Source organism: Doryrhamphus excisus, chromosome 3 (genome assembly GCF_030265055.1).
Source record: "Doryrhamphus excisus isolate RoL2022-K1 chromosome 3, RoL_Dexc_1.0, whole genome shotgun sequence".
NCBI classification, from domain to species: Eukaryota; Metazoa; Chordata; class Actinopteri; order Syngnathiformes; family Syngnathidae; genus Doryrhamphus; species Doryrhamphus excisus.
The window spans coordinates 13,259,400-13,285,186 of NC_080468.1; the positions used below are offsets into that span (position 1 = coordinate 13,259,400).

At 36.9% G+C, this 25,787-nt stretch overlaps 1 protein-coding gene across 1 annotated transcript in view; it reads right to left on the reverse strand.

The window, feature by feature from the left end:
- Positions 1-25,726, reverse strand: part of col6a1 (collagen, type VI, alpha 1) — a 36,327-nt gene extending 10,601 nt beyond the window's left edge. The window contains exons 1-26 of the mRNA XM_058067539.1: positions 25,469-25,726; positions 23,931-24,060; positions 22,546-22,746; positions 22,316-22,475; positions 21,371-21,484; positions 21,260-21,280; positions 20,278-20,298; positions 20,141-20,185; positions 20,016-20,069; positions 19,894-19,938; positions 19,719-19,745; positions 19,614-19,640; positions 19,478-19,522; positions 17,870-17,923; positions 16,029-16,091; positions 15,875-15,937; positions 15,750-15,803; positions 15,021-15,056; positions 14,881-14,943; positions 13,057-13,119; positions 10,001-10,063; positions 8,136-8,198; positions 8,016-8,066; positions 7,912-7,947; positions 7,749-7,811; positions 1,786-1,851 (exon numbers count right to left, since the gene is read on the reverse strand). Coding sequence (XP_057923522.1) covers positions 1,786-1,851; positions 7,749-7,811; positions 7,912-7,947; positions 8,016-8,066; positions 8,136-8,198; positions 10,001-10,063; positions 13,057-13,119; positions 14,881-14,943; positions 15,021-15,056; positions 15,750-15,803; positions 15,875-15,937; positions 16,029-16,091; positions 17,870-17,923; positions 19,478-19,522; positions 19,614-19,640; positions 19,719-19,745; positions 19,894-19,938; positions 20,016-20,069; positions 20,141-20,185; positions 20,278-20,298; positions 21,260-21,280; positions 21,371-21,484; positions 22,316-22,475; positions 22,546-22,746; positions 23,931-24,060; positions 25,469-25,553 — 1,713 coding nt within the window. The 5' untranslated portion in view covers positions 25,554-25,726. The remainder of the gene's footprint in view (positions 1-1,785; positions 1,852-7,748; positions 7,812-7,911; positions 7,948-8,015; positions 8,067-8,135; positions 8,199-10,000; positions 10,064-13,056; positions 13,120-14,880; positions 14,944-15,020; positions 15,057-15,749; positions 15,804-15,874; positions 15,938-16,028; positions 16,092-17,869; positions 17,924-19,477; positions 19,523-19,613; positions 19,641-19,718; positions 19,746-19,893; positions 19,939-20,015; positions 20,070-20,140; positions 20,186-20,277; positions 20,299-21,259; positions 21,281-21,370; positions 21,485-22,315; positions 22,476-22,545; positions 22,747-23,930; positions 24,061-25,468) is intronic.
- Positions 25,727-25,787: the final 61 nt, after the last annotated feature.

The following is a 25,787-nucleotide window of genomic DNA, read 5'->3' on the forward strand; positions in this document are numbered from 1 at the left end:
TGGTGGTATGCTAATGACTTAAAGATGTCAACTGTCCTTGTTGAAAGTGGCGTAAACAAACGCTCCTCGAGGTAGATCACTGACTTATACCAAAATGTCGTGTTGCTGCTGGATGTTCACAATATCCAAGTGATACTATAAGTTACTTTTTTCCCGGTGGTATGCTAATGACTTAAAAATTTCAACTGTCCTTGGATGTCACTGACTGAAAATGTTTGCATGAATATTTTGCTTGTTTTTATGACGTAAAAAATATATATGATTATTTATATAATGATAATATAGTTTGTAATCACACACTATGTTGCGTACAATGTTATACATTGTTCAATGACACCACTCAGCTAAAGCAGCGTAAACAAACGCTCCTCAAGATAGATCATTGAATTATACCAAAATGTCGTGTTGCTGCTGGATGTTCACAGTATCCAAGTGATACTATAAGTTACTTTTTTTCCGGTGGTATGCTAATGACTTAAAGATTTCAACTGTCCTTGGATGTCACTGACTGAAAATGTTTGCATGAATATTTTGCTTTTTTTTATGACGTAAAAAAATATATGATTATTTATGTAATAATAATATACTTTGTAATGATGTTCTACATTGTTCAACGACACCGCTCAGCTAAAACGGTGTAAACAAACGCTCCTCGAGGTAGCTCATTGACGTATACCAAAATGTTGTGTTGCTGCTGGATGTTCACAATATCCAAGTGATACTATAAGTTACTTTTTTTCCGGTGGTATGCTAATGACTTAAAGATTTCAACTGTGCTTGGATGTCACTGACTGAAAATGTTTGCATGAATATTTAGCTTGTTATGTGAAAATTATGTGATTGATTATATAATAATATCATTTGTAATGATGTTCTACATTGCTCAATGACACCGCTCAGCTAAAGTGGCGTAAACAAACGTTCCTCGAGGTAGATCATTGACTTATACCAAAATGTCGTGTTGCTGCTGGATGTTCACAGTATCCAAGTGATACTGTAAGTTACTTTTTCAGTATGAAACCATTTTGAAAAGCGATGCTATTGAGCCGTTACACACAACAAGGAAGAATGACCACTGAAGAGAGCAAGTAATGTCTTGTTTACATAATGTCTTCACTACAATCACTGTAAACATCCTCTGTCTTGTTTGTGTACCTGAGTGATAGTACTCTGGTGCCGTCACTTTCGGAAATGAGATCGAGAGCTGGCGCTATAAATGTAATTTTGGTTATTTACTGTTGGATTTCAAAAATGGAACAAAGTAGAATATAATCACAAACAATATATAACATATTTAAGCAAACCCTAACCCTTTAAGTTTATTTTCTTTAACATAATTTTTGTAATTATTCCATTAATTTATTTTTCAGAATATTCAGTGGGATTTCACAAATGACTGTGAGGTTTAAAATCTCAAATTATTTTTTCATATGTATTTTTTCAAAAACAGTGGTGTCTTGGTTAACATCCGCCCCGGTTAGCATCCAAAATTTTTACTCTCATTTTTCCTTGGTTTGCATTCGCCCGCTGGGTTAGCATGCAACACGGCTAGAGTAACAAACTGTTGTATTTGTGCTTGGTTTGTTTACACAAGCTCATATACTGTATGTACATTATACTGCATATAAACACAGGTAGCTATACTGTGCGCCTATAGTATCCTTTTGCTTTTATATATACACAAAAAATAAGTGCTTCCTGTATGAGTGTGACAACTTATGTGGACAACAGGCCGTCCAATGCCTCAACATGCAAACATGAATTCTGGCTTTTTGGCATTCTTACCGATCTTCCCTCGGGTCCTCTGTGACCTTTGGCTCCTTTTGATCCTGGAGGCCCTGGTTGATTGTTCTGTAAAACAACAACAAAACAAACATAAATGAGCTTCTATAGGACAGAGTATAAATACACATCCATCTAGGATGTTTTGTGGAGGGTCAAGTGTGTAGATGCCAAGACTAATCAGTGTGTGGGTGTAAAAGAGGTGTCATTTTCCTGTCAAAAAAGATGTGGAGCAAATAAGCACCCGTCCGTTTGACAACATGGTCCAACCCTGCTCTCATGTTCATACTTGTCCATATTTTCTCCAGGCATCAGCTTAAAAGGTGAATCCTAAATGTTCAGTTCAAATAGTAAATAGTTCATGTTATTTTTATGTAAAACAACCTTTTTGTTATTGTTGTTAATGTTGTGGTATACTTGTTGTTTAGATACTGTAATTGAGCTGTCCAAGTGTCCAAATGAAAGTTATGCTTGAAATGTTTTTTTTCCCTTTTTTAGTCAGGTACTGATATTTTCCTGAAACTTACCTATGTTCAACTGTTGATTACTAAAGAACGAAAAAAGGTACAAATAAGCTTTTTTTTCCTGATGAAAGACGGGAGTCTAACCTTTCTTTTGGTTCATATAGCTTAGAACAAAATATTCTGTGTGCCAGGAAGGATCAGTAAAAATCATATTAAAAAAAATGAATGAGTAGTGGATAGTATATGGTCAACCTTAGTAGAATGTTTTAAGTCTCCCTGATATGAAGCCTCCAGGTGTCTATATTGGGGAGGATAACTCTTTACTTCATCACACTTGGCAGTTTTATCAATAACATAAATAAATATGAAGAAAATAATATGCCCACACCACTTTGAAATCGCATGGAGAAAAAAAAATGTTTTAGAGTTGGATGTTTCCAGGGTGTGTTGTGGCAGGACACAAACAAGTCATGGTCTATGATCGTGTTGCTTCAGGTGAATTCTGTGCATAGAAGTCGGTCCTGTTGATGCTTGTCCACTTATGAATGCCGTGGAGAACATTACTCAATGTCCGACATGCAACTAAATTTTTGCCATATTGGCATTCTTCACTGACACATGACCACTACTAAGATAAAAGGAGGCAATGATCAGGGTTACTTGCTATTGCCCTTATTTGGTTATTTTTTTTTAGATTTATGTAGGGTTTTTTTTCTACCTAATTTTTGGCCTTGTACGACTTGTACTCCAGTGCGACTTATATATGTTTTTTTTCTACCTAATTATGTATTTTTGGCCTTGTCCGACTTATACTCCAGTGCGACTTATGTATGTTTTTTTTTCTACCTAATTATGTATTTTTGGCCTTGTGCGACTTATGGATGTTTTTTTTCTACCTAATTATGCATTTTTGGCCTTTCTACCTAATTATGCATTTTTGGCCTTGTGCGACTTATATTCAGGTACGACTTATGTATGTTTATTTCTCTAATTATGTATTTTGGGCCTTGTGCGATTTATACTCAGGTGCGACTTATATATGTTTTTTTTCTACCTAATTATGTATTTTTGGCCTTGTGCGACTTATGTATGTTTTTTTCTACCTAATTATGTATTTTTGGCCTTGTGCGACTTATACTCAGGTGCGACTTATGTATGTTTTTTTTTATAACTAATTATGCATTTTTGGCCTTGTGCGACTTATACCTGTTTTTTTTCTACCTAATTGTGTATTTTGGGCCTTTCTACCTAATTATGCATTTTTGGCCTTGTGCGACTTATATTCAGGTACGACTTATGTATGTTTATTTCTCTAATTATGTATTTTGGGCCTTGTGCGACTTATACTCAGGTGCGACTTATATATGTTTTTTTTCTACCTAATTATGTATTTTTGGCCTTGTGCGACTTATGTATGTTTTTTTCTACCTAATTAAGCATTTTTGGCCTTGTGCGACTTATACTCCAGTGTGACTTATATATGTTTTTTTTCTACCTAATTATGCATTTTTGGCCTTGTGCGACTTATATTCAGGTGCGACTTATGTATGTTTTTTTTCTCCAAATTATGTATTTTTGGCCTTGTGCGACTTATACTCCAGTGTGACTTATATATGGTTTTTTTCTACCTAATTATACATTTTTGGCCTTGTGCAACTTATACTCCAGTGCGACTTATGTATGTTTTTTTCTACCTAATTATGCATTTTTGGCCTTGTGCTACTTTTACTCCAGTGCGACTTATGTATGTTTTTTTCTACCTAATTATGCATTTTTGGCCTTGTGCGACTTATACTCAGGTGCAACTTATGTATGTTTTTTTCTACCTAATTATGCATTTTTAGCCTTGTGCGACTTATACTCCAGTACGACTTATGTATGTTTTTTTTCTACCTAATTATGCATGTTTGGCCTTGTGCGACTTATATTCCAGTGCGACTTATGTATGTTTTTTTCTACCTAATTATGCATTTTTGGCCTTGTGCGATTTATACTCCAGTGCGACTTATGCATGTTTTTCTTCTACCTAATTATGCATTTTTGGCCTTGTGCGACTTATGTATGTTTTTTTCGACTTAATTATGCATTTTTGGCCTTGTGCGACTTATACTCCAGAAAATACAATATACAAAAACTTTTCAACAGATGATGTCACTTTTTCCCCCTGAAAGCCGGGTCAGGTCTGGCTGTCTGGGGCCAAGCATCTGTCCTAAGAATGCAGCTGCAGATAAAGACAGTCTGTGCAAATGCTGATTTCACTCAAATGACAGCCAAGGGTGAGGAAGTGTGAAGACTAGGGAGCTTAAATCAATTTAAGACAATGATGTTCCCACACATTCTTGGTGTCTATTACTTCAAAAGGGATTTGAGACTTAACTGCTTGGTTTGCTAATAAGAAATACAAAAAAAAGGGAGACGCTACACAGATGCTCCACATTCATTTTGATCATAAATACTCAACAGCAGCCCGACACGTCAGACAGAAAAAAAATGCAGTGTTGGCACTGTCAAGTTGCAAATCATCACACTAAATCAAATCTGCTTTCTGTCTACCTTGGGAGCAGTTTGGAAATCCACACCAGCAGAGTATACTGTATCTGTATCTGGACACATGATGGAGACGGTAATGCCAGCCACGTGGCTTTTAAAACAAGTTTTACCCCTGAACTGAGCAGGCTTCATCGGGTCATGCTAAATGACTAGATAGGACAGCACTAGTTTGTGATACATGGCTAGAACTGTCCTATTTTGTCCCTTCTGGTACTGTTTCAGCTAGAAATGATGACTGAATGGTATTTGTCATATTTGCTGATGTTTTAGTGACGGGTTCAGATACAAATGAATGAAAAAAAAGATAGCGGAATGCTATTCATCTGTTTTGAGTCTAAGTGAGACACAAGCTAGCATTATGTGTTTTGACAAATGAGGTCATTATAGGCTGCAAGATTTGGAATACTGGATTGTTTGACAAAGTTAATCAATATGTCTCCATCCAGGTAATCGCACACCTACTATGACAGTGTTTTTCATGCAACATTAATGGATAATTAATATTCAATAGCAATTTTAATACCCACCAATCAGATTTATTTATGGTGTTTTTTAGTCTGTCTTGAAGGAGGAGCCCACACCAACGGGTGGGTAATTAAATATAAATGATATTAATAGGTTATCACATGGTTTGTCTGGTATCAGGCCAGGTATCATGCCCCCAAGTGTCAGCACGCAGCACACTTATATCTAAACAGTATAAACATAATAATATGCAAAAATATTTCAACAATAATATTTTTATCAACAGTTTTATCTTATCAATGTCTGACAATTTAAGTTCCATTAATCAAGTTTGGTTTTTTTGGTGACTGGAGAAGCACTCGGAATATTTATAGTTATCACGTACTACAGTATTAATTGGCCCTGTTCCCTAGAAACCGCCCATGAATGATACTGTGTCAAAGCCCAGGGCAGTGATACTGATAAGATATAGAGTTTAACCATGTCCAGTATCAGCCCCCGTAGCTGTCCAATCAGAGTGCGCTGCTCTGGTATCGTGCCCGTGAAACAACCAATCAGAGAACAGCACACTAGTGCTTAGTGCTTCTCCAGTCACCAAAAAACCCAAACTTGATTAATGGAACTTTTAATTGTCAGACATTGATAAGATAAGACTGTTGATAAAATATTATTGTTGAAATATTGTGTTTACACTGTTTAGATATAATACATGTAATAAACTGAACATTTTCTGGAAACAAAATGGTCTTTTGATTAAATAGTACATGATAATAAGCTCATGATTAAATAGTATGTGATAATAAAATCATCACATGGTTTGTCTGGTATCAGGCCCGGTATCATGCCCCCGCGTGTCAGTACACTTGGGGGAATGATACCTGGCCTGATACCAGACAAACCATGTGATAACCTATAATTACAGTGACAAAACAAACGCTGTGTGTTCACGCTTGTGCGCTGTTCTCTGATTGGTTGTTTCACGGGCACGATACCAGAGCAGCGCGCTCTGAGTGGACAGCTACGGGGGCTGATACTGGACATTGGTTAAACTCTACATTTTATCAGTATCACTGCCCCTGGGCTTTGACACAGTATCATTTCGGCCTTTTCCCGTATCATTCATGGGCGGTTTCTAGGGTACAGGGACAAATAATACTGTAGTACAGTAAACCTCGGATATATCGGATTCAATTGTTCCCACTGGTTTTGTCCGATATAAGCGAAATCCGTTATATGCGTATACCGGAAAATGTCCGTTTTACGCATATATCGGATTTATATCTGGTATATGCGTAAATCGGATTTTATCCGTTATAAAAAGGCACTTCCTTGACTATGTTTCCAATGTACCTGGACTGGGCAATGAAAAGAGACGTAAGGTAATGAGAATTTAACTTTATTGGACTCTGAGCATAACAAATTGTTAATTAAGCTAGGCCCTGTTACGCCCGTCAGGCCTACGTTATTTCCAATAGTGAGGTTAAGATCTCATTCACTGCTGTGCTAGTATTATTGACGTCACTCACTTTTATATTTGTCCTAAATCTGGAGCCAGGAGAAAGACAATAGCCAGTGACATCAACAAGATTAGCATAACAATGCGGCCATCCGATATATACGAGGGAAATTTAATGGAAATGCATTGGAACGGGACTGGAGATTTTGTCCGAAATAGGCGAAATCCGTTATAAAAAATCCGATATATGCAATGAATTTTTATTGGAAATGCATTACAGAAAACTCGGTTCTTTTTTAATCTGTCCGTTGTGAGCGAATTTCCGATATATCCGAGTCCGATATATCCGAGGTTTACTGTATGTGATAAAATCTAATATCATGAATCAACGACCCACGTGCCAGATGGCAAGATGATATTAACTCATCCTAAACATTATATCCAAATATGGTGTGTGTGTGTGTGTGTGTCTCTAAAGGACAAGTTAGATCTGATGCACGGCGGCGAGAAAAGTTACAATGTGCAGAAATGTTTACATCATAAAACACCAACCTTGGAAATGCAGTAATTTAAATGTAAACATCAGAAAGTTGAACTGGGGGTTAAATTGTGTCACACACACACACACACACATAAAGAGCAATGTCGTCCCCTTCATCCTCCATACTCATTTCCTGGTAACCTTGACAACGACATATACACAGCTGCATCAGCTCAAAGTCTTCTTCCCAAACGACACACACACACACACACACACAGAAAGTGTTCAGATCTACATAATAAATTATTTCCATCTGGAGGCCAGAAGGAGAGTGTGCGAACAAGATGGATGGACAAGAAACACTAGATCGTTTGTGCTCCAGTCGCAGCACATGAAAAGACGTTAAGTATGATTCTATAAATAATAATAATAATCCAATAAATCATGACATGTATAAATGAACCATATGGAAGACATCATGTGACTCATATCCTGTGTTATAACGCAATCCGAGACAAGATGAGGGTGAACAAGCAAATATCAGACTCACATCAGGACCCGGGTCGCCGGGCTCTCCGTCGTCTCCTTTAGGTCCAGGGGTTCCCTTGCCACCCTGAAGTCAAGTGAAAATGTCGCAAGTGAGAACACAAAATAAAGATTTGGAACAATTCGGATGTTATAAATTAGCTTTTATTAATTTTCTTGATACTTACAGGCTCGCCAGAGTCTCCACGGGGTCCGGGATATCCCTAAAAAAAAGACAATAATGTTCCTAAACATACATTCAGCGACACTACAAATGATGTCAAGGACACACCTGGAAGCCCGGACATCCCACAGTACCATTTCCTGCGACACCATCTACTCCCTGAAGATGATTTAAAAACAAAATTAGATTCATATGTAAACATTTTTTAAGTCTGTCTTCCTCTCTTACCCGGCCTCCAATCGGGCCCCTGTCTCCGGCAGCCCCTTTGATTCCTCTCGGTCCTTTGGGTCCCTGGGATATGCAAGGAAAGACCAGATTGGAAACACATGACACATGAAGTGACGTTCTTATTGAAAACATTTGGATGTTCGAAATGATGTTTCTGTGAGTGTGTGGCAGCATCTATAAAACAGATAATACCATAGCAGGCTCATATAACTGACACAGTAGATTATGCCACAATACCACAATATTGTACACATTGAGGCCTATCCTGTAGTATTTGTAGTATGTAGTTTCCAAATATTGATAGTATCAACACCAAAGGTAATCCGTAAATCTGTTAAATCAAGAAGACTAGACGTTTTTCGGATAAAAGGCTTCTTGAGTTGCAAAATTTTTGGTGTGGAGTCCCTCGATTTTTTATTAAAAATTTTTATTGACATTTTAAAAAAATATATTGTCACACTCACATAGCACATAACTTTTTTTTTTTTGGGAGTGCCCCAATTTTTAATTTCAATTTATAATTGACATTTAAAGTTAGTTTAAACTTAAAGTTGCACAACACTTACATACGACTCATCTTATCATCCTATCCTGTAGTATTTGTAGTATGTAGTTTCCAAACATCAATAGTATTAATACCAAAGGTAATGCGCAAATCTGTTAAATCAAGAAGACTAGACGTCTTTCGGATAAAAGGCTTCTTGAGTTGCAACATTTTTGGTGTGGAGTCCACCGATTTTTTATTTAAATTTATAATTGACATTTAAAGTTAATTTAAAGTAAGTTTAAACTTAAAGTTGCACAACACTTACATACAACTGATGGAAAAATATGGTGAGAAACTCATCCTATCCTGCGGTATTTGTAGTATGTAGTTTCCAAACATCGATAGTATCAACACCAAAGGTATTCCGTAAATCTGTTAAATCAAGAAGACGTCTTTCGGATAAAAGGCTTCTTGAGTTGCTAAATTTTTGGTGTGGAGTCCCCCGATTTATGTCATGATTGGCTGGCAGCACGCAGCTAATTTTTAAAAATAATTAAAATAATTGTCACACTCACATAGCACAACTATTTTTTTTTTAGTCCTGTCCAGCCATTGGGGCAGATAGTATTGTTGATCTAAATGCCCTTACATGCTAAACAGATTTGCTCTGCCAGGAAAGGTGTAAGCTACACCTTCCCTGTTCTTACATAGCACAACTTAAAGTTGCACAACACTTACATACGACTGGAAAAATATGGTGAGAAACACAACAAATGGATTGTACTTACTAACGTGCACTTAACTGTCGGAATGGAATATTTTCCTTCTGCCAGCAACTAGCACAGGGAAGATACGCCATTCCTAACTGAGGGAAAATATTCCATTCCTATATGTACAGTACATTCATTCATTCATTCATTTTCTACCGCTTATCCTCATGAGGGTCGCGGGGGTGCTGGAGCCTATCCCAGCTGTCTTCGGACGAGAGGCGGGGTACACCCTGGACTGGTGGCCAGCCAATCACAGGGCACATATAGACAAACAACCATTCACACTCACATTCATACCTATGGACAATTTGGAGTTGCTAATTAACCTGGCATGTTTTTGGAATGTGGGAGGAAACCGGAGTACCCGGAGAAAACCCACGCATGCATTGGGAAAAGATGCAAACTCCACACAGAGATGGCCGATGGCGGAATTGAACCCTGGTCGCCTAGCTGTGAGGTCTGCGCGCTAACCACTCGACCACCATGCAGCCCTGTACAGTACATATTCCATCCTTTTTCTAGAAGGGCATAGCAAATTCTTAGACAAAATAAATGATGTAAAGAAATAAATGCATGCCGGGAATTTGTGCGTGTGCTGGGATACTGACCTCTGGTCCAGGTGGGCCTTCATCTCCTCTGTATCCAGGGGAACCGGCCCTGCCGGGCTCGCCCTGCAGAACATCAGCACTATTACAACCACAAGCAGTCACATATTTCCTGAATTTTTGTGTATTGTGTATTTCTGTAGCAATGTTTTACTCTACATGCAGCGAGGTGAGTAAGTCTTGTCTTTAGTGGATCAATTGTGTATTTATTATGAAATTATGGGTTCGAATAACATATGAACTATTTTATCATCTATGAGTGAATGAATCAGGAGTTGTTCAAATACAGAAATAAGAAATTACAGAAATAAAATTAATGCAATGGTGTACCATGACTATCTGGGTAAAAAAAAAAAAGTTTCCAAGAACTTCCGTTTATTTATTGCCTTTGGAGCGATGTCAACAACAGCTGGGTCCAGCCACTGCATGGAGAATTCGGTCTACATCGTGACTCATTTTTGTGTACAGAATATATTTCTAGTCATAGAAATTCCCTCATGAATGGAGGTAGTAATTAAACCTGTAATGCTCATAACTGTAGTTATTATAAATCAAGTGTAAACGACATTTAATCTGTCTAACATAGGAGAAAACCCTTGGAATCGTCATTAAATACACTAATGTGTAAGTATTAGGGGTTTATTTTAGGTGAAATGGCTCTGAGGTACATATTACTCCCTTACTGTATGCAGTAGTACGAGTACAGTAGTAGTAGTTGTCTCTTGGCTGCTCCCATGAGGAGTAGTGATTTGTTGGGTTTATTTTTTACGCCTGACGCAACCCTCCCATTTATCCAGGCTAGGGAGCGGCGCCGGAGAGCTCCGATGGTTGGGTGTCGGGAATTGGGTGACCAGGAGTTGAACCTGCACCCTTCACATCAAAAGGGATTAGCATACCGCGCAAATACACTGACTTTAAATCTAAATTTACAGCATGTACATATCACTGCGCAACACCCCCCCCCCCCCCCCCACACACACAATTTTTACATGTTTATGTCTTTATGCTTCACTGATTATGCTTTTTTGTCAAGCATTGAGTTTTTGCAGTTTGTATAGCGGTCCTTGAATGCAACATTGTTGCTGTGAGACTCTACCGTGACTCTGATTCATTGATCATCATGGGGGTTTGTGTCGTGATTAAAGAATGGCAATTGAAGAGAGAAGGGGAGGGAATATAATCAAATAATTACAATGCTCACTTTTATGGCCAATGCTGATCTGAAATTGGAGGAGATTTTCACGATTTTCGCCATTGTCGAGTGTTACAGTCAATTTTTAAATGTTCCTTTTTTGGTGTATTTTCTGAATGTATTCTACTAGAGCAGCGGTGTCCAAAATGCGGCCCGGGGGTGACTTGTGGCCCTCTGTACAATCGAAAAATATAATTTAACAAAAAAAAAAAAGCCCAAAAACTAACTAAATTTATAATGCTATCAGAAAATAATATGTGAATATTATTGGCATATTATTATTCATAAAAAGACTACAGTACTAGTAATATGTAAAAAAAAAAAGAAACAAAAATGTAATGAGAAAAAGTCAAAATTTTAGGCAAAACAAACAAACCATATTATGAGGAAAAATTTTACTAGCATAGAGTTGAAATTTTAAAGAAAAAACAAGCTATTTTTAAAGTTGGAATATTATAAGAAACAAGCAAAATAAAGTTGTCATTTTCAGAAAATTAGGTTGGGAAAAAAGTGGTATTTTTTCCCATAAAAAAACTAAAGTACTAGTAATATGTAAAAAAAAAACAACAAAAAAAATGTAATGAGAAAAAAGTCAAAATTTTTGGCAGAACAAACCATATTATGAGGAAAAAAATTACTAGCATAGAGTTGAAGTTTTAGAGAAAAAACAAGTTATTTTTAAAGTTGGAATATTATAAGAAACAAGCAAAATAAAGTTGTCATTTTCAGAAAATTAGGTTGGGAAAAAGTGGTAATTTTTCCCATAAAAAAACTAAAGTACTAGTAAAATGTAAAAAAAAAAAAAAACAGAAAAAATGTAATGAGAAAAAGTCAAAATTTTAGGCAAAACAAAAAACCATATTATGAGGAAAAATTTTACTAGCATAGAGTTGAAATTTTAAAGAAAAAACAAGTTATTTTTTAAGTCGGAATATTATAAGAAACAAGCAAAATAAAGTTGTCATTTTCAGAAAATTAGGTTGGGGAAAAAGTAGCATTTTTTCCCATTGAATAAACTTTGTTTGAAGAAATTTGGAGAAAGACACCCCAGAAAAAATTAGGAAAAAAGACGCAAAAGTTGATATTAATAATATGCTTTTCATCTATATCAGAAAGCTGAGCTGCAGTTTGTGTGTTGAAATATACATCTACATGTGCTGCATTACAAAACATTAAAAAAACATCATCTTCAGCCCTATTGGACACCCTTGTGCTAGAGAAACAGCACAAACTGCAACAAATTTGCACAATACTTGGGGTACTGCATTTGGAGCGTACTTCCTTAAAATAGGAGAATACAAGGGTGGCCCCTGCTTGTCAGTTATTCCATGTTTGCTCTCCTTTTAACTTCTTTACTCCTCCTTCAGTTCTGATGAGTAGGGCCAAAAAAAAAGAACAGCACAAAGGAGACATTGAAAGTTGTGACATCACGGAGGCTACCGTACCGCAAGCAAGCTGTGTAGTGCATTATTTTTGATACACTGCCTGGTGCCTTGTTAAGGAGGAACCATACTGAGGCTTTGGCTGGAGGAGATGGAGAGAAGAACTGAGTCAGAAAGGAAAGAGTGAGTACGGATGTTCCCGGGAGGAGTTGAAAGACTTGGAATTGGGAGGAGAAAGCATACGCATGAGCGGGATGCACTCTGGGGCCCCAGCCAGGTTCAACACTGTTCCCCATCCCCGTGTACTCCCTTTCTCAGTGTGAAACTTGGATGTACGTACGCATTGGTTCGCTCGCTAACTGGAAATAAAAAGCCGTTGAAGTGAAAAGTGGGTGTTTTATGGCGTATGGATTAAACAACAATGTATGACTGTATGGCTTCTGTGTGCATGCATGATTGTATTCAAGTGGGGGGGCATGTCTCACAGGGTCTCCGTTGGGGCCAGTTGAGCCCTCTCTCCCTTGTTCTCCGCGGGGTCCTGGCTCCCCCTGGCAAGGAAAAAAAAAAAAAAAGTGAAACACCACATGCAGGCACATCTGATGTGAATTCAAGCAAAATTTGGGGAAAAAATACGCTTTCAAGTGCTACATAATCAAACAACGGTTCCTTTGTTTGGCTTTTTGTGATGCCAGTGAGGGAAAAGGGGAAAAAGTATGATAATGACCATAGAACAAGAAGCTGTGTCCACACACTAGACGTCTTTCAGATAAAAGGCTTCTTGAGTTGCTAAATTTTTGATATGTCACGATTGGCTGACGGCACGCAGCTAATTTTAAATCAACATTTAAAAAAAGTAATTGTCACACTCACATAGCACAACTTATTTTTTATTTGAGTCCTGTCCAGCCATTGGGGCAGATAGTATTGTTGATCTAAATGCCCTAACATGCTAAACAGATTTGCCTCTGTAAGCTACACCTTCCCTGTTCTTACATAGCACAACTTAAAGTTGCACAACACTTACATACGACTAATGGAAAAATACGGTGAGAAACACAACAAAGGCATTGTACTTACTCACGTGCACTTAACTGTCGGAATGGAATATTTTCCTTCTGCTAGCAATGAGCACAGGGAAGATACGCCATTCTGAACTGAGGGAAAATATTCCATTCCTATATGTACAGTACATTCATTCATTAATTCATTCATTTTCTACCACTTATCCTCATTGGGGGGGTTGCTGGAGCCTATCCCAGCTGTCTTCAGGCGAGAGGCGGGGTACACCCAATCACAGGGCACATATAGACAAACAACCATTCACAGTCACATTCATACTTATGGACAATTTGGAGTCACCAATTAACCTAACATGTTTTTTTGGAATGTGGGAGGAAACCGGAGTACCCGGAGAAAACCCACGCATGCAAACTCCACACAGATATGACAACTCGGGTCTCCTAGCTGTGAGGCCTGCATGCTAACCACTCCACTAATAAATAATAATATATCATAATTATGCAAAACCTTTGCAGCATTTCTTGAAATGCTGGCTTCTTAACTGTATTAAAGAGCAGCCTTTCTTTTGCGATTGCGACTATGGACTATTATTAGTCTAAATTATTAATATAAAGACCAGTTATATGTAGTATTCTGGTCACTAAGTGTCAGTAATGTTGTGCATGGAGTCAGCTATGGTGTGTTCGACATGATAGAGTCAAAAAAGTTCTCCTCCCATTTTGTGTGGAAGTGGTGAAATTTTGGCGCATTTTTTCCCCATGAGGTTTGAAAGACTTTCTTAAGTTTGTTGTAAGTAGCTTGCTATGCTAGCGATGGCCGTCTCGTCTGCAATGTGGTGTACATAAAGAATAATAGGAGAGTAAAAGTGACTATAGGGGTGTTATTTCATGTCTGCAGAGCTCTGATTATGTAAAAAAACGTATTTACTATAAAAGGGCCAGCTGTAAATTGAAAAGAATAAAGTTGTAAACAAGTGTGTGGTGAAGCTAGTCGCTAGCCTGCTAGTAATGCCTCCTACACACTGTTTTGGTCACTGGTCAACAATATCGTTAGGAATCATTGCCGGGTCGGTTCACTTCCTGACCCTTAAGCAAGGCATTAAAGCCCTTGTTATTGGGTCCGCTCATTTGTTCAGCTTCCCACACAGACATCTGTTTTATGGCGCGTGTCCGTTCAGCTGTGTACTCCTGGCCTGAGTGTATGTATTCTATTCAGTTGCAGCAGTGTAAAAAGCGCAAAATGGGACTAATAAAATGTTGCTCTTCTTCCCCTTCCTCATCGTTACTTACTGGCTCTCCTCTCGGCCCTCGGTTTCCACGGGAACCTTGCTCTCCCTTCTCTCCGACTGATCCCTACAAGATATGATCAGACATGCTCAGATTCTTCGCCGATGGTCCAAAATAAATAAAATGACGTTAATATTATTTACTATTTCGCCACGAGGTCCGTCTGGTCCAGGTGAACCCTGAAACACACAAGTACAATGAGAACTAGACAAGAACTTGGACAGCGCAGGTTTCTTGGCTTCATGGCGCCATAGATGCATACATCATACCATGATAAGTGCTAAGTGTTTCTTTAATAGTCTACCAATGAAAAACAGCTAAAAATGCTGCTATGCTAATGTTAGCATGCTAGCAGTGATAACATTCCAACATTAGCATGCTAACACCTAGCATGATAGTGCCAAGTGTTTATATACGTGTCTACACATGAAAATAGCTTAAAATGATTGTATGCAAATGTTAGCATGCTAGTAATGCTAACATGCTGACGTTAGCATGCTAACACCTAAGCATAATAGTGTTTATATATGTTTGACGTTGGAATGGTCTGGATCAGTTTACCTATGAAAAAGGCTAGAAATGCTATTTTAATGTTAGCATGCTAGCAGTGACAACATTCCAACATTAGCATGCTAACACCTAGCATGATAGTGCCAAGTGTTTATATACGTGTCTACACATAAAATAGCTTAAAATACTTGTATGCTAATATTAGCATGCTAGTAATGCTAATAATAAATGCTAATGCTATTTTTCAAGTAATTTTGAACACAAACAAACAGACAAATGTGGGCAAAAATACTTGCACAGGCCATTTTGATCATTTTTATGTTAAATTAGATAGCTTTCACCACGTACGGTTTATTACTTACATCATCACCACGCTCGCCTTTGTCCCCGTTAGCTCCACGGGGGCCACGCTCGCCCTGTTACACATGATAATGTCAGAACTTGACTTCAAAATCTCTCCTTTCTCCCTCTGCATTTGGTAGTTCACCTGAAGTCCCAAAGGTCCGTAGTTTCCAGGCCTTCCTGCTTCTCCGTCAGCTCCAGAATCTCCCTGGAATAAAAACCAGGTGACTTAACAGTTAAAGCACAACAACATTTATTTAAAAACAGTCATCCATCCCAGTCTTATCTTAATATCTTACTTTAGATCCTTTTGGTCCATAAGGACCAGGGTCTCCCTTTGGTCCAGATTCACCCTGAAGGCCCTGCAAGCCCAAAACACAAACACGATTGGACAAGTGAAACCACCACAACGCTCAATCGCGGAGGCTGCTGAGCACACGACTATATGGTTTCATTTAAACAATCTGACAGCAAGGAATGTAAACGTCCTAGCGGTGATTAAAGAACCAGGGGCCCTCCAAGTTCCAGACCTGATGTTGGTCAGAGGGTGACATCGCTAATCATACAAATTGAGCTAATGGCTAATCTGTAAATTAATCTGTAACATGGTCGATGTATTTGCTTTGGTCAATTTGATCTGGCATCGTTAGCCTTGATTATGTTTGTCTTAATTCTGATTACATTACAGTGGATCCCCAGATTTTGGTCCAAAAAAATAATAATTCTCAGAAAATAGGCCGTTTTTTTCCACAAAAAAAAACATATCAAATTGAAAAAAACATATCTAATTGACTTTAACTTGGTAGTAATGTATAAATATGTGATAATACAGGTAAAATCAACAGCATGTACCACTTTTAACATATTTACTGTATGTCTTTATCCTTCACTGATCATGTTTTTCCATCAAGTTTTCAGATTTCGTACTGTCCAGTGGTCCTTCAACGCACCATAATTGAAGTAATGACTAAAGTCTACAGTCAATCAATGAGTTGTTCTTCAAGGATATTTTAATGTATTGTGATGAAGTAGTATACAGTATGTTGGAACTACTGATACATATCAGGGGTGTCCAAGAGAATAAAGTTGTAAATATACGAGAAAAAACTTGTAACTTTGTGTTACAAGGACTTTCCTGAGACATCTATGAAAAGGGGGGCCTTTTGTGACTGTTGGAGTTGAGCATGTTATTTTTATAATAGTTTTTTCTTGTAAATTTATGACTTTATTCTCGTAAATTTACGACTTTATTTTTGTAATATTACAACATTTTTTCCTACATTTATTAGGAAAAAAGTCGTACATTTATAATAATATAATAATAATATAAGTTATATATGATATATAATAACAAAAACATGTAAATTTACGACTTTATTCTCGTAAATTTAAGACTTCTCATAAATGTAGTACTTTTTATCTTGTAAATTTACGACTTTATACGTGTAATATTACAACCTTTTTTCATACACTTACGAGAATAAAGTCGTAAACTTACAAGCAAAAACTGGTAAATTTGCAACTTTATTCTCGTAAATTTAGGACTTCATTCTTGTAATATGGTGACTTTTTTCTAGTAAATTTAAGAGTTTATTCTTGTAATTTTGCAACTATAATCTCAAAGGTTTACTACTTTTTAATCATGTAAATTTACAACTTTATTCTCGTAATATTACTACTTTTTTCAAACACTGACTTGGAAAAAAATCGTACATTTACAAGTATAAAGTCGCAAACTTACAACTTTATTGCTGTAAATTTAGGACTTCATTCTTGCGATATGCTGGCATTTTTCTTGTAAATTCATGATTTTATATTTGTGTAAAATTTACATTATTATTAATTATTAAAAATAATTAAAAAATAATAAAAATTTAAATAATTATAGATAATTATTAATAATTTTAAAAAATATTATTCAGTGGAAAATACTGATTTAAATTGACCTAAAATGAAAGACTGTACATGTGAGTCACAGTTACGCTCACAATAAATCAAGAATAGCTGTTCAGTTGTCAGATTACATTCTATAATCTTGGTCTTTATTGAGAGACACGACCTTTGAGAATATAATTCCAGTGTCACGACTTCATGCGGAAACTATAAAGACCATCTCATCAATATTTTATGATTCACTCACATCTGATCCAGGAGATCCTTTACAGCCAGGAAGACCAGGGAAACCAGCTTCACCCTGATTGGAAAGAACAATGGAGAATATCAACAAGATTGGCAGCGGGTTGATGACATCAATCAACAAAAGTAAAATGATTTTTAATAACAACCGGATGTACTGTATGATCATTTTCACCATGCGATTTTCGGCATTCCCCATCAAGAACCGGATTAAGGTGAAGATAAGATTAAGATATGCCTTTATTCGTCCCTCAGTGGGGAAATTTGTACTCAGTGGGGAAATTTGTAACCCAAAAGAGTATGATATTGACACACATAGAGGACGTTTGAAATATCTTAATGTGTGTTGGCAGCACTAATAGCGTGACGTAGCAAAAAAATTATAAACACGAACTGCGCACCTATGTCTTGCAACCTGAAAAAAAAACAACAAAATATAAAAATAAACGACATAGTTATGGAATATTTGATCACGCAAATAAGTCAAAAAAGCTGCCCAATTACGGCTTTACTTTGCTTTACTTTTAAAGCCTTCAAGTTAGGTACATGAAAGAGGATGCTATGATGTAATTTACTCGATAATGATGGCGGTCAATGAAGCCCATTATTCAATATAAGTGTTGGGGGTCACGGTTTCATCTTACAAAGAACACTAAACTCATCACAAAAGAACTTAACACTCAAAACATAATATGCATAAAATGTACCAATACAAGTGGGAGACTGACGTCATTGCAGCACTCCAATGAATGTGTTGCTTTGACACAATGCCTTATGGGGAAACTTTAACACTGTTTGTTTTCCATTTTAAACTCGTACTGGTACATGTTTGTATATTTCTGAGGTATACTTTTAGAGCAGGGGTCTCAAACACGCGGCCCGCAGGACACTAGTTTGAGGCCCCCGCCTTGATATGAAAGTTTAATGTTAGTGCGGCCCGCGCAAGTTTGATATGGATGCTGTATGGTATCATGTACCCAGAAAAAAATATTATGTTTGATTAATGTTCATGTCAAAGGTTAAATAACTGTTAATAGTTATCCTCCCTATCCGTGTGGAAGTGGTAAGTTTTTGGCTATTTAAGTTTAAAGGAAATAACTTGAAGGCTACCGTTTAGGTCGCTAGCTCTCTAGTTTGCGAGTTAGCATGTGTCTCAAGACCCTGCAGTTGCGCAATATGCTTTGTTAATGCTTTGTTAATTTTAATCTGAAAAAAGTAATTTGTCTACCCACCAACTATATGTGGTTTCTTAAGTTTTTATTATTTGCCGTTTTATTATTATTATTATTATTATATTTATTTATTTATTACTCATTGATTGATTTTCTTTGTTATTGATTTATTTATTTTTCATCTTATTTTGTGTAGAAAAATAAAAAGTAAGATTTTTGAGAACAGTGGAATGTTTTATCAAGTTTTTAAATTTTTTTTGTTTTTAATATATGCATTTTTTGGGGGGGGGTTTTGGAAAACCTGATGCGGCCCAGTCTCACCCAGACCCGAGCTCCAGTGGCCCCCAAGTAAATTGAGTTTGAGACCCCTGTTTTGTTAAGTGTTAAGTTGCTGTGTGATGGTTATACACCAGAATTTACAGTATAAATCGTCCACCCACCTTGCGTCCATCAACTCCATCGTTTCCCCGTAGACCTTTATCGCCCTAAGACACAGAAGAGAAAGTGAAGTAAGCGACTCAAAATGACGCTGATTGAACACCAGTCGGATTCTCAAGCAGTAAAAGTCAAGCTCACCTTGTAGCCTTTGTGTCCTCTTTCCCCCTGAGAAGAACATTTGATGAGTCCATTGCGGCCAATAGTTATTTTAGCACAAACAAATGTACTTTAATGGGATTATACCTTCTCGCCGCGACCACCTCGGTCTCCCTGCAAACGGAAAAACACATGTTAGATTTATCTTTCTTTAATATATATCAATAAGATCCAAAAATAAAATCAAGTCAAGAGGGGTCAAGTATTTAATATGACTACATTAATTCTTCCATGCGGTGCATTCAAGGGTAAACTTTCTTACCTTCATTCCGCTGTACCCAACGGGACCAGGATCTCCAACACTGCCCTGTAACACGGACACAAAGATGATTAGAAGGCCATGTTGAGGATTATTATCACATTCCAGGACTGAAGGCCACCTACAATGTCACCAATATCTCCTTTCTCTCCCGGCATTCCGGGTCGGCCAGTTTCGCCCTGTGAGAAGGAAATAGAAAAAGTGAATGTAGGTAAGAAAAGAGTTCCTGTACTATCTAGTATCATCATACCTTGCCACCGAGGGATCCGTCTGGTCCTTTAGGGCCTCCTGGAGCCTGCAGCAAAAAAACAAAAAGTGATGATGGTGCTCATAGAAAATAAAACCTAACGATTTTGAATTTTTTTAATGGAAAAAATGGCTACTTACGTTGCAGTCAAAGGAACAGCACTGAAAAGAAGATGAAACAAAAATCATTTATACTACCATGTACAGCAAGTCAGATGTTTGGGAATAACTCTCCTTTTGTTGGGTGAAATGATTATATATATTCAATCCTTTTGAAAAACAAGCGTTACAATTCGGGATGCTCCCGATCAGATTTTTACTGATACTGATCACATGGATAAACTGTACATTTTGCTATGTATGTATTTATAATGAGTACTATTTTATCGGTTTGTTTGTGTTCAACATAACTTTGAATGGATTTAGGTGAAATTTTCAGAAATGGTTGGAAATGACTTATGGAATAACTGCGTACATTTTGGGGGGTGATCCGGATGACCGTATGGATGCAGGAACTTTTTTAAGGATTATTTAACATTGCGATTCGAATTAGAATCGAACTCGCCCTAGACTGAGGTACCAAAAGTATCAATATTTTGACTTGAGAGTCGATTTTAGAGCACAAAGAGCCGGTATTTGAAGTATCAATATTTCAGTATCGATGTGCACATCACAAACACCCAAAACTGTTTTTGAAGACGTACGTTTTGTTATCATTGCATTGCAAATAAATTAAGGGCACGAAATTACAGTGTTTCCCCATATATTCATTTATCTGTGCAATAAATAGATGTGGTGCTAACTGTTTGCCCTCGCTAACATATTATGATGAGTAGCTTGTCAGTGCATCTACATACAGTAGACGGCATCGTAACTGTGCGTTTTAACACACCTCATACGTCAGAAAATAAGACAAAAAAACAATACATATGGTCGTTTCCCTGCGAAGACAAAGTCAATTATCTTGACAAGAAAACGACCATATTCCGAGAAAAATATGATAACTCTGTCACATATTTAGCAAGTATTCAGACTCCTCTAGAGTGTTCTTTTTGTTTCCTGTAGGAAACATTGAATTGATTATATTTGTATATGTATATGAACAGTGATGAATAAGACATACCACGTCCTTGGTCTCATTTGTCTGAAAAATAGGATGAAAAAATCAAATTAGACATAAGAATAAAATTTTGGGGGTGCTTAAAAGGACACAAGAGTGAAGGGGAAGACATACAATCATATCTATGATGGTTCGAATGGTTCCCATCTTGGTGGCTCTGGAGTCATCTGCAGCTGTGAAGTTCTGTCTGTAGTTCTGGTCGGTAGCAATGATGGACAGTCTGGTATCCTAATGTAAAACATAAATATTTATTTTTGAAAAACTTGCTGTGTGTTAAAGGTATAAAGTTAGTATAAAGTTAGTTACAATGTTTTACAAAACACTTCATTAGTCACATTAAAAAAACAAACAAAAACAAAGACAAAAAAAAACTTAAACTGTATTATGGAAAGCAGGAAGTGAACAAATGTAACAGTTACTGATTGTAAAAGTACCAGATGGAGGGGTAGGATTTAATAAGCTTTGCTTCTTCCTACTCCTTTTGGACATGTGGAACTGTGAACTGATTATTAAAGTAAAGTAAAGTAAAGTAAAGTAAAGTAAAGTAAAGTAAAGTAAAGTAAAGTAAAGTAAAGTAAAGTAAAGTAAAGTAAATACTTAAACTATATTATGGAAAGCAGGAAGTGAACAAATGTAACAGTTACTGATTGTAAAAGTACCAGACGGAGGGGTAGGATTTAATAAGCTTTGCTTCTTCCAACTCCTTTTGGACATGTGGAACTGTGAACTGATTATTAAAGTAAAGTAAAGTAAAATAAAGTAAAGTAAAGTAAATACTTAAACTATATTATGAAAGCAGGAAGTGAACAAATGTAACGGTTACTGATTGTAAAAGTACCAGATGGAGGGGTATGATTTAATAAGCTTTGCTTCTTCCTACTCCTTTTGGACATGTGGAACTGTGAACTGATTATGTGATGCATTCAATTGTAATCTGATGCATGTTCAAATGAAACGATGAGACGTTGGCGAGACTATGTCTCTCAACTGGCCTGGGAACGCCTCGGAATCTGCTGCAAGTCGCCGGGAAGAGGGAAGTCTGGGTGTAAGAGCGTGTACCTCCTGATCGGGCGAGATGGCGACGGCGAACACCTTCACCCCGTGCAGCCTGGCCTCGTTTGCAGCCTCCTGCACGCCTCCACACGGCTCCTTGTACCCAGTAATCGGATGTCCGTCAGTCACCACCACAATGTATTTGTTCTCATGGTAGTGGGAACCCCTAATTGCACAAAAACGCATTAAAAAACCGACACAGAAACAATGGCGTTATCTGCTAAATGACTTATTACGCGATGAGCAGCTCGGCAAGACCCCTCTTGATGGCGCAGTCGGTGTAGGTTCCTTTGCCGATGTATTTGATGGTGTCGATGTCGTTCTTCAGGGCCTGGCGATCAGTGCTCAATTCACTCAGCTCTCGGACCAGGATTACGTCATCGCTGTAGTGCAGAGCTCCGGAGTTCCATGTCAGGTAGCGGTCACATTGGTGGCGCCTAGATAAATAAAGATGATAGTACTTTAAAATACAGTAGAAAACCACTCAGACACCATAATTGTCCTCCTTGAATATGAAAACATACCCTGGAAGGGTTTGAACGAATGCTAACAAGGCTAATGTTATCATGCTAACACCTCGCATAATAGGGCTAAGTGTTTATACAAGTACCTACCTGTAAAAATTGTAAAACTGGTGGTATAATTGTTAGCATAACATGTTAACAACTGGCATGATAGCGCTAAGTGTCTGCTTAGGTTTATATTCATGAAAATCATAAAAAAATGCTACTATGCTAATGTTAGCATGCTACCAATGCTAACATGTTAATGTTTGCATGCTAAGACCTAGCATGATAGTGTGGCGTGGTTATATAAGTGTCTGAAAATGTCTGAAAATGCTACTATGTTATATTAGTTAGCATGGTAGCAATGCTAATGCATGCTAACACCTAGTACAATAGTGATAAGTGTTTATATATATGTGTATATATATATGTATATATGTGTATATATATATATATATATATATATATATATATATGTCTTCCCATGAAAATAGCCACAGAACAGTTAAAAAATGGTAACAATATTAATGTTAGCATGCTAAGAAGTAGCATAATAGTGCAACATGTACACGTGCCTACCTTTGAAAATGCTAAAAATGTTAGCATAATTGTTAGAATGATAACATGCTAACTTTAGCATACTAACACCTAGCATGATAGTGCTAAATGTCTGCTTAAGTTGAAATTGTGAATAATAAGAGCATGCTTAGCATGCTAACAATTCTATCATGTCAACATTAGCATGCTAACACCTAGTATAACAGTGTCTATCTATGAAAATGGGTAATTTCTACCGTTTCCTACTGTGTTAATGTTAGCATGCTGGTGCTAAGTGTTCATATAAGTGCTTACCTATGAAAAGGGTTGAAAATGCTCTGTTAATATTAGCGTGCTAGCAAGGCTGATATGCCAACATTAGCATGCTAACATATACCATGATATACCATGATGTGTCTACCCATTAATTTAATCACTTCTTCCATATCTCATTTCCAAAAATCCTGAAAATTTCATTCAAATCCATTCAAAGCTTTTCAAGTTATTTTGAACACAAACTAATCAAATTAATCAAATTAATTGATCATCATTCCAAGTGAATGCAGATGTTTTCTTACATGTCTCTCAGTTCATCGATGAAGCGCTTTGTGAATTCCTTGATCTGGTCAATGTAGAAGTTGGGTGGTTTCTGTCTGAGGGCCACACTCTCGGATGTATCCAGCACGAAGAAAAGGTCAACAGGACACTCTGTTCACATGACGAACGCAGATGACGACAGATGACATTTTATGCAGCAGAAAAAAGAAAAGGAAAAGCAAGATGTAGGGTTTCATGGCCGCTTTCAGCAGGCCTCCATGTTGCTGTCTGTATTAGGACTAACGCAGACAATTGTGATGCTTGGGCGATTCACATGTTCAGGTGAATCGGCTTCCGGATTCACTCTATAAGTGTCTCTTTCCTAGTACATTCATAGTATATTATACTAAACCTATGCAGTGACTGCTGTTTTTTTAATTTTTCAAATTTTTTAACTATATTGTAATTTTTGTTCTCGTATTTATGACTTTATTGTCGAAATATTAAATTTTTCCCCCATCTATTTTTTTATTACAACTTTATTTTTTTCATTCTGATATTACGACTTTTTTACATATTTTTTATTATACTTCAACTTTATGCTAGTAAATGATAATCCTCATACTAAATTATTTTCATAAAATTAAGATTTTTCTTCTCATTACATATAAATATAATATAATAATAATAATATATATAATATAATAATATATAATATAATAATATATATTATATATTTTATAAAATAGTAATTTTATAAAATATATATTATTATATATTTTATAAAATTACTATTTTTTTTATAAATTACTATTATTTTATAAAATTACTATTTTATAAAATTACTATTTCTTGTTAAATTATATATTTTCAGAAAGTGCCACAAGTGGGCCCCGAGCTGCACTTTGGACATCGCTGAGATACAGTAACATTTTCATCAATATTAACATAAATAAAGATCAATGAATGGGTGAGTAAGTGAACGAGCTGACTAAAACGAGTACTGAGTCTGAAAAAGTTTTGAACAGCTCGTTCATGACTGCTCAATGCATTGTTTTTTTTTTAATTAGCCACGATGCTAATGTGACTTGTTGTCCGGTATAAATCAAACTGTACTGACCAGTACATATTCAGGAATTAAACAGTGTTCCCAAAGAGGTGTATATATATATATATATATATATATATATATATATATATATATATATATAGCCATTAAAATGTGCAATTCAATTTGTCTAGCTCTCGGGGGCCCCCTTCTGGCCTGGAGTGTCAAACATTAGCCTGCGTCTGATCACACCCACAGTTCCACAACCTGCCTTTTACAATTTATACAAATATAAAAAGTTATATTTCTAATAAGACAAGACCAAAATATTTATTGTCAATGTGATTCTGCTATCATCTTATTTTATTTATGAGTTTTCTGCATCGTCCATGAAGTGCACATCTGGCCCACTGCTTGCAAGCAACTGTCACATCAGCATGCATCACTTTGTATTTAAAAGATAAACATTGCAAGATGACTTCGCAGATATAGATTAGAACTTTTAGTCTTTTAAAACTGAGTCGGACTTACCCGCGGACCTGGATCTTTGGATCTGCGTTTGCGCTCTGGCCAGGAGGACGCACAGCAGCACAAGGAGACATCTTAAAGCCTCCATGGCTGAGCTGCAAAATAAAAACAATAACTAACCTAAAAGAATCAACCACAGAGCCTCGCGGAACCCCTAAAAGCCGGTTCTTGTGCGTCTAAATTGGGCTAACTTTTTTTGAGTTCCACAAGCTCCGCCGCAGTTCAGTTCAGGCGAGAGCCAGGAGCGCGCAAAGGAGGACGAGCGCGCACTTCGGAGGAGGAGGAGGAGGGAGAGGAGTGCCAACGCTTTTTTTTCTGTGCG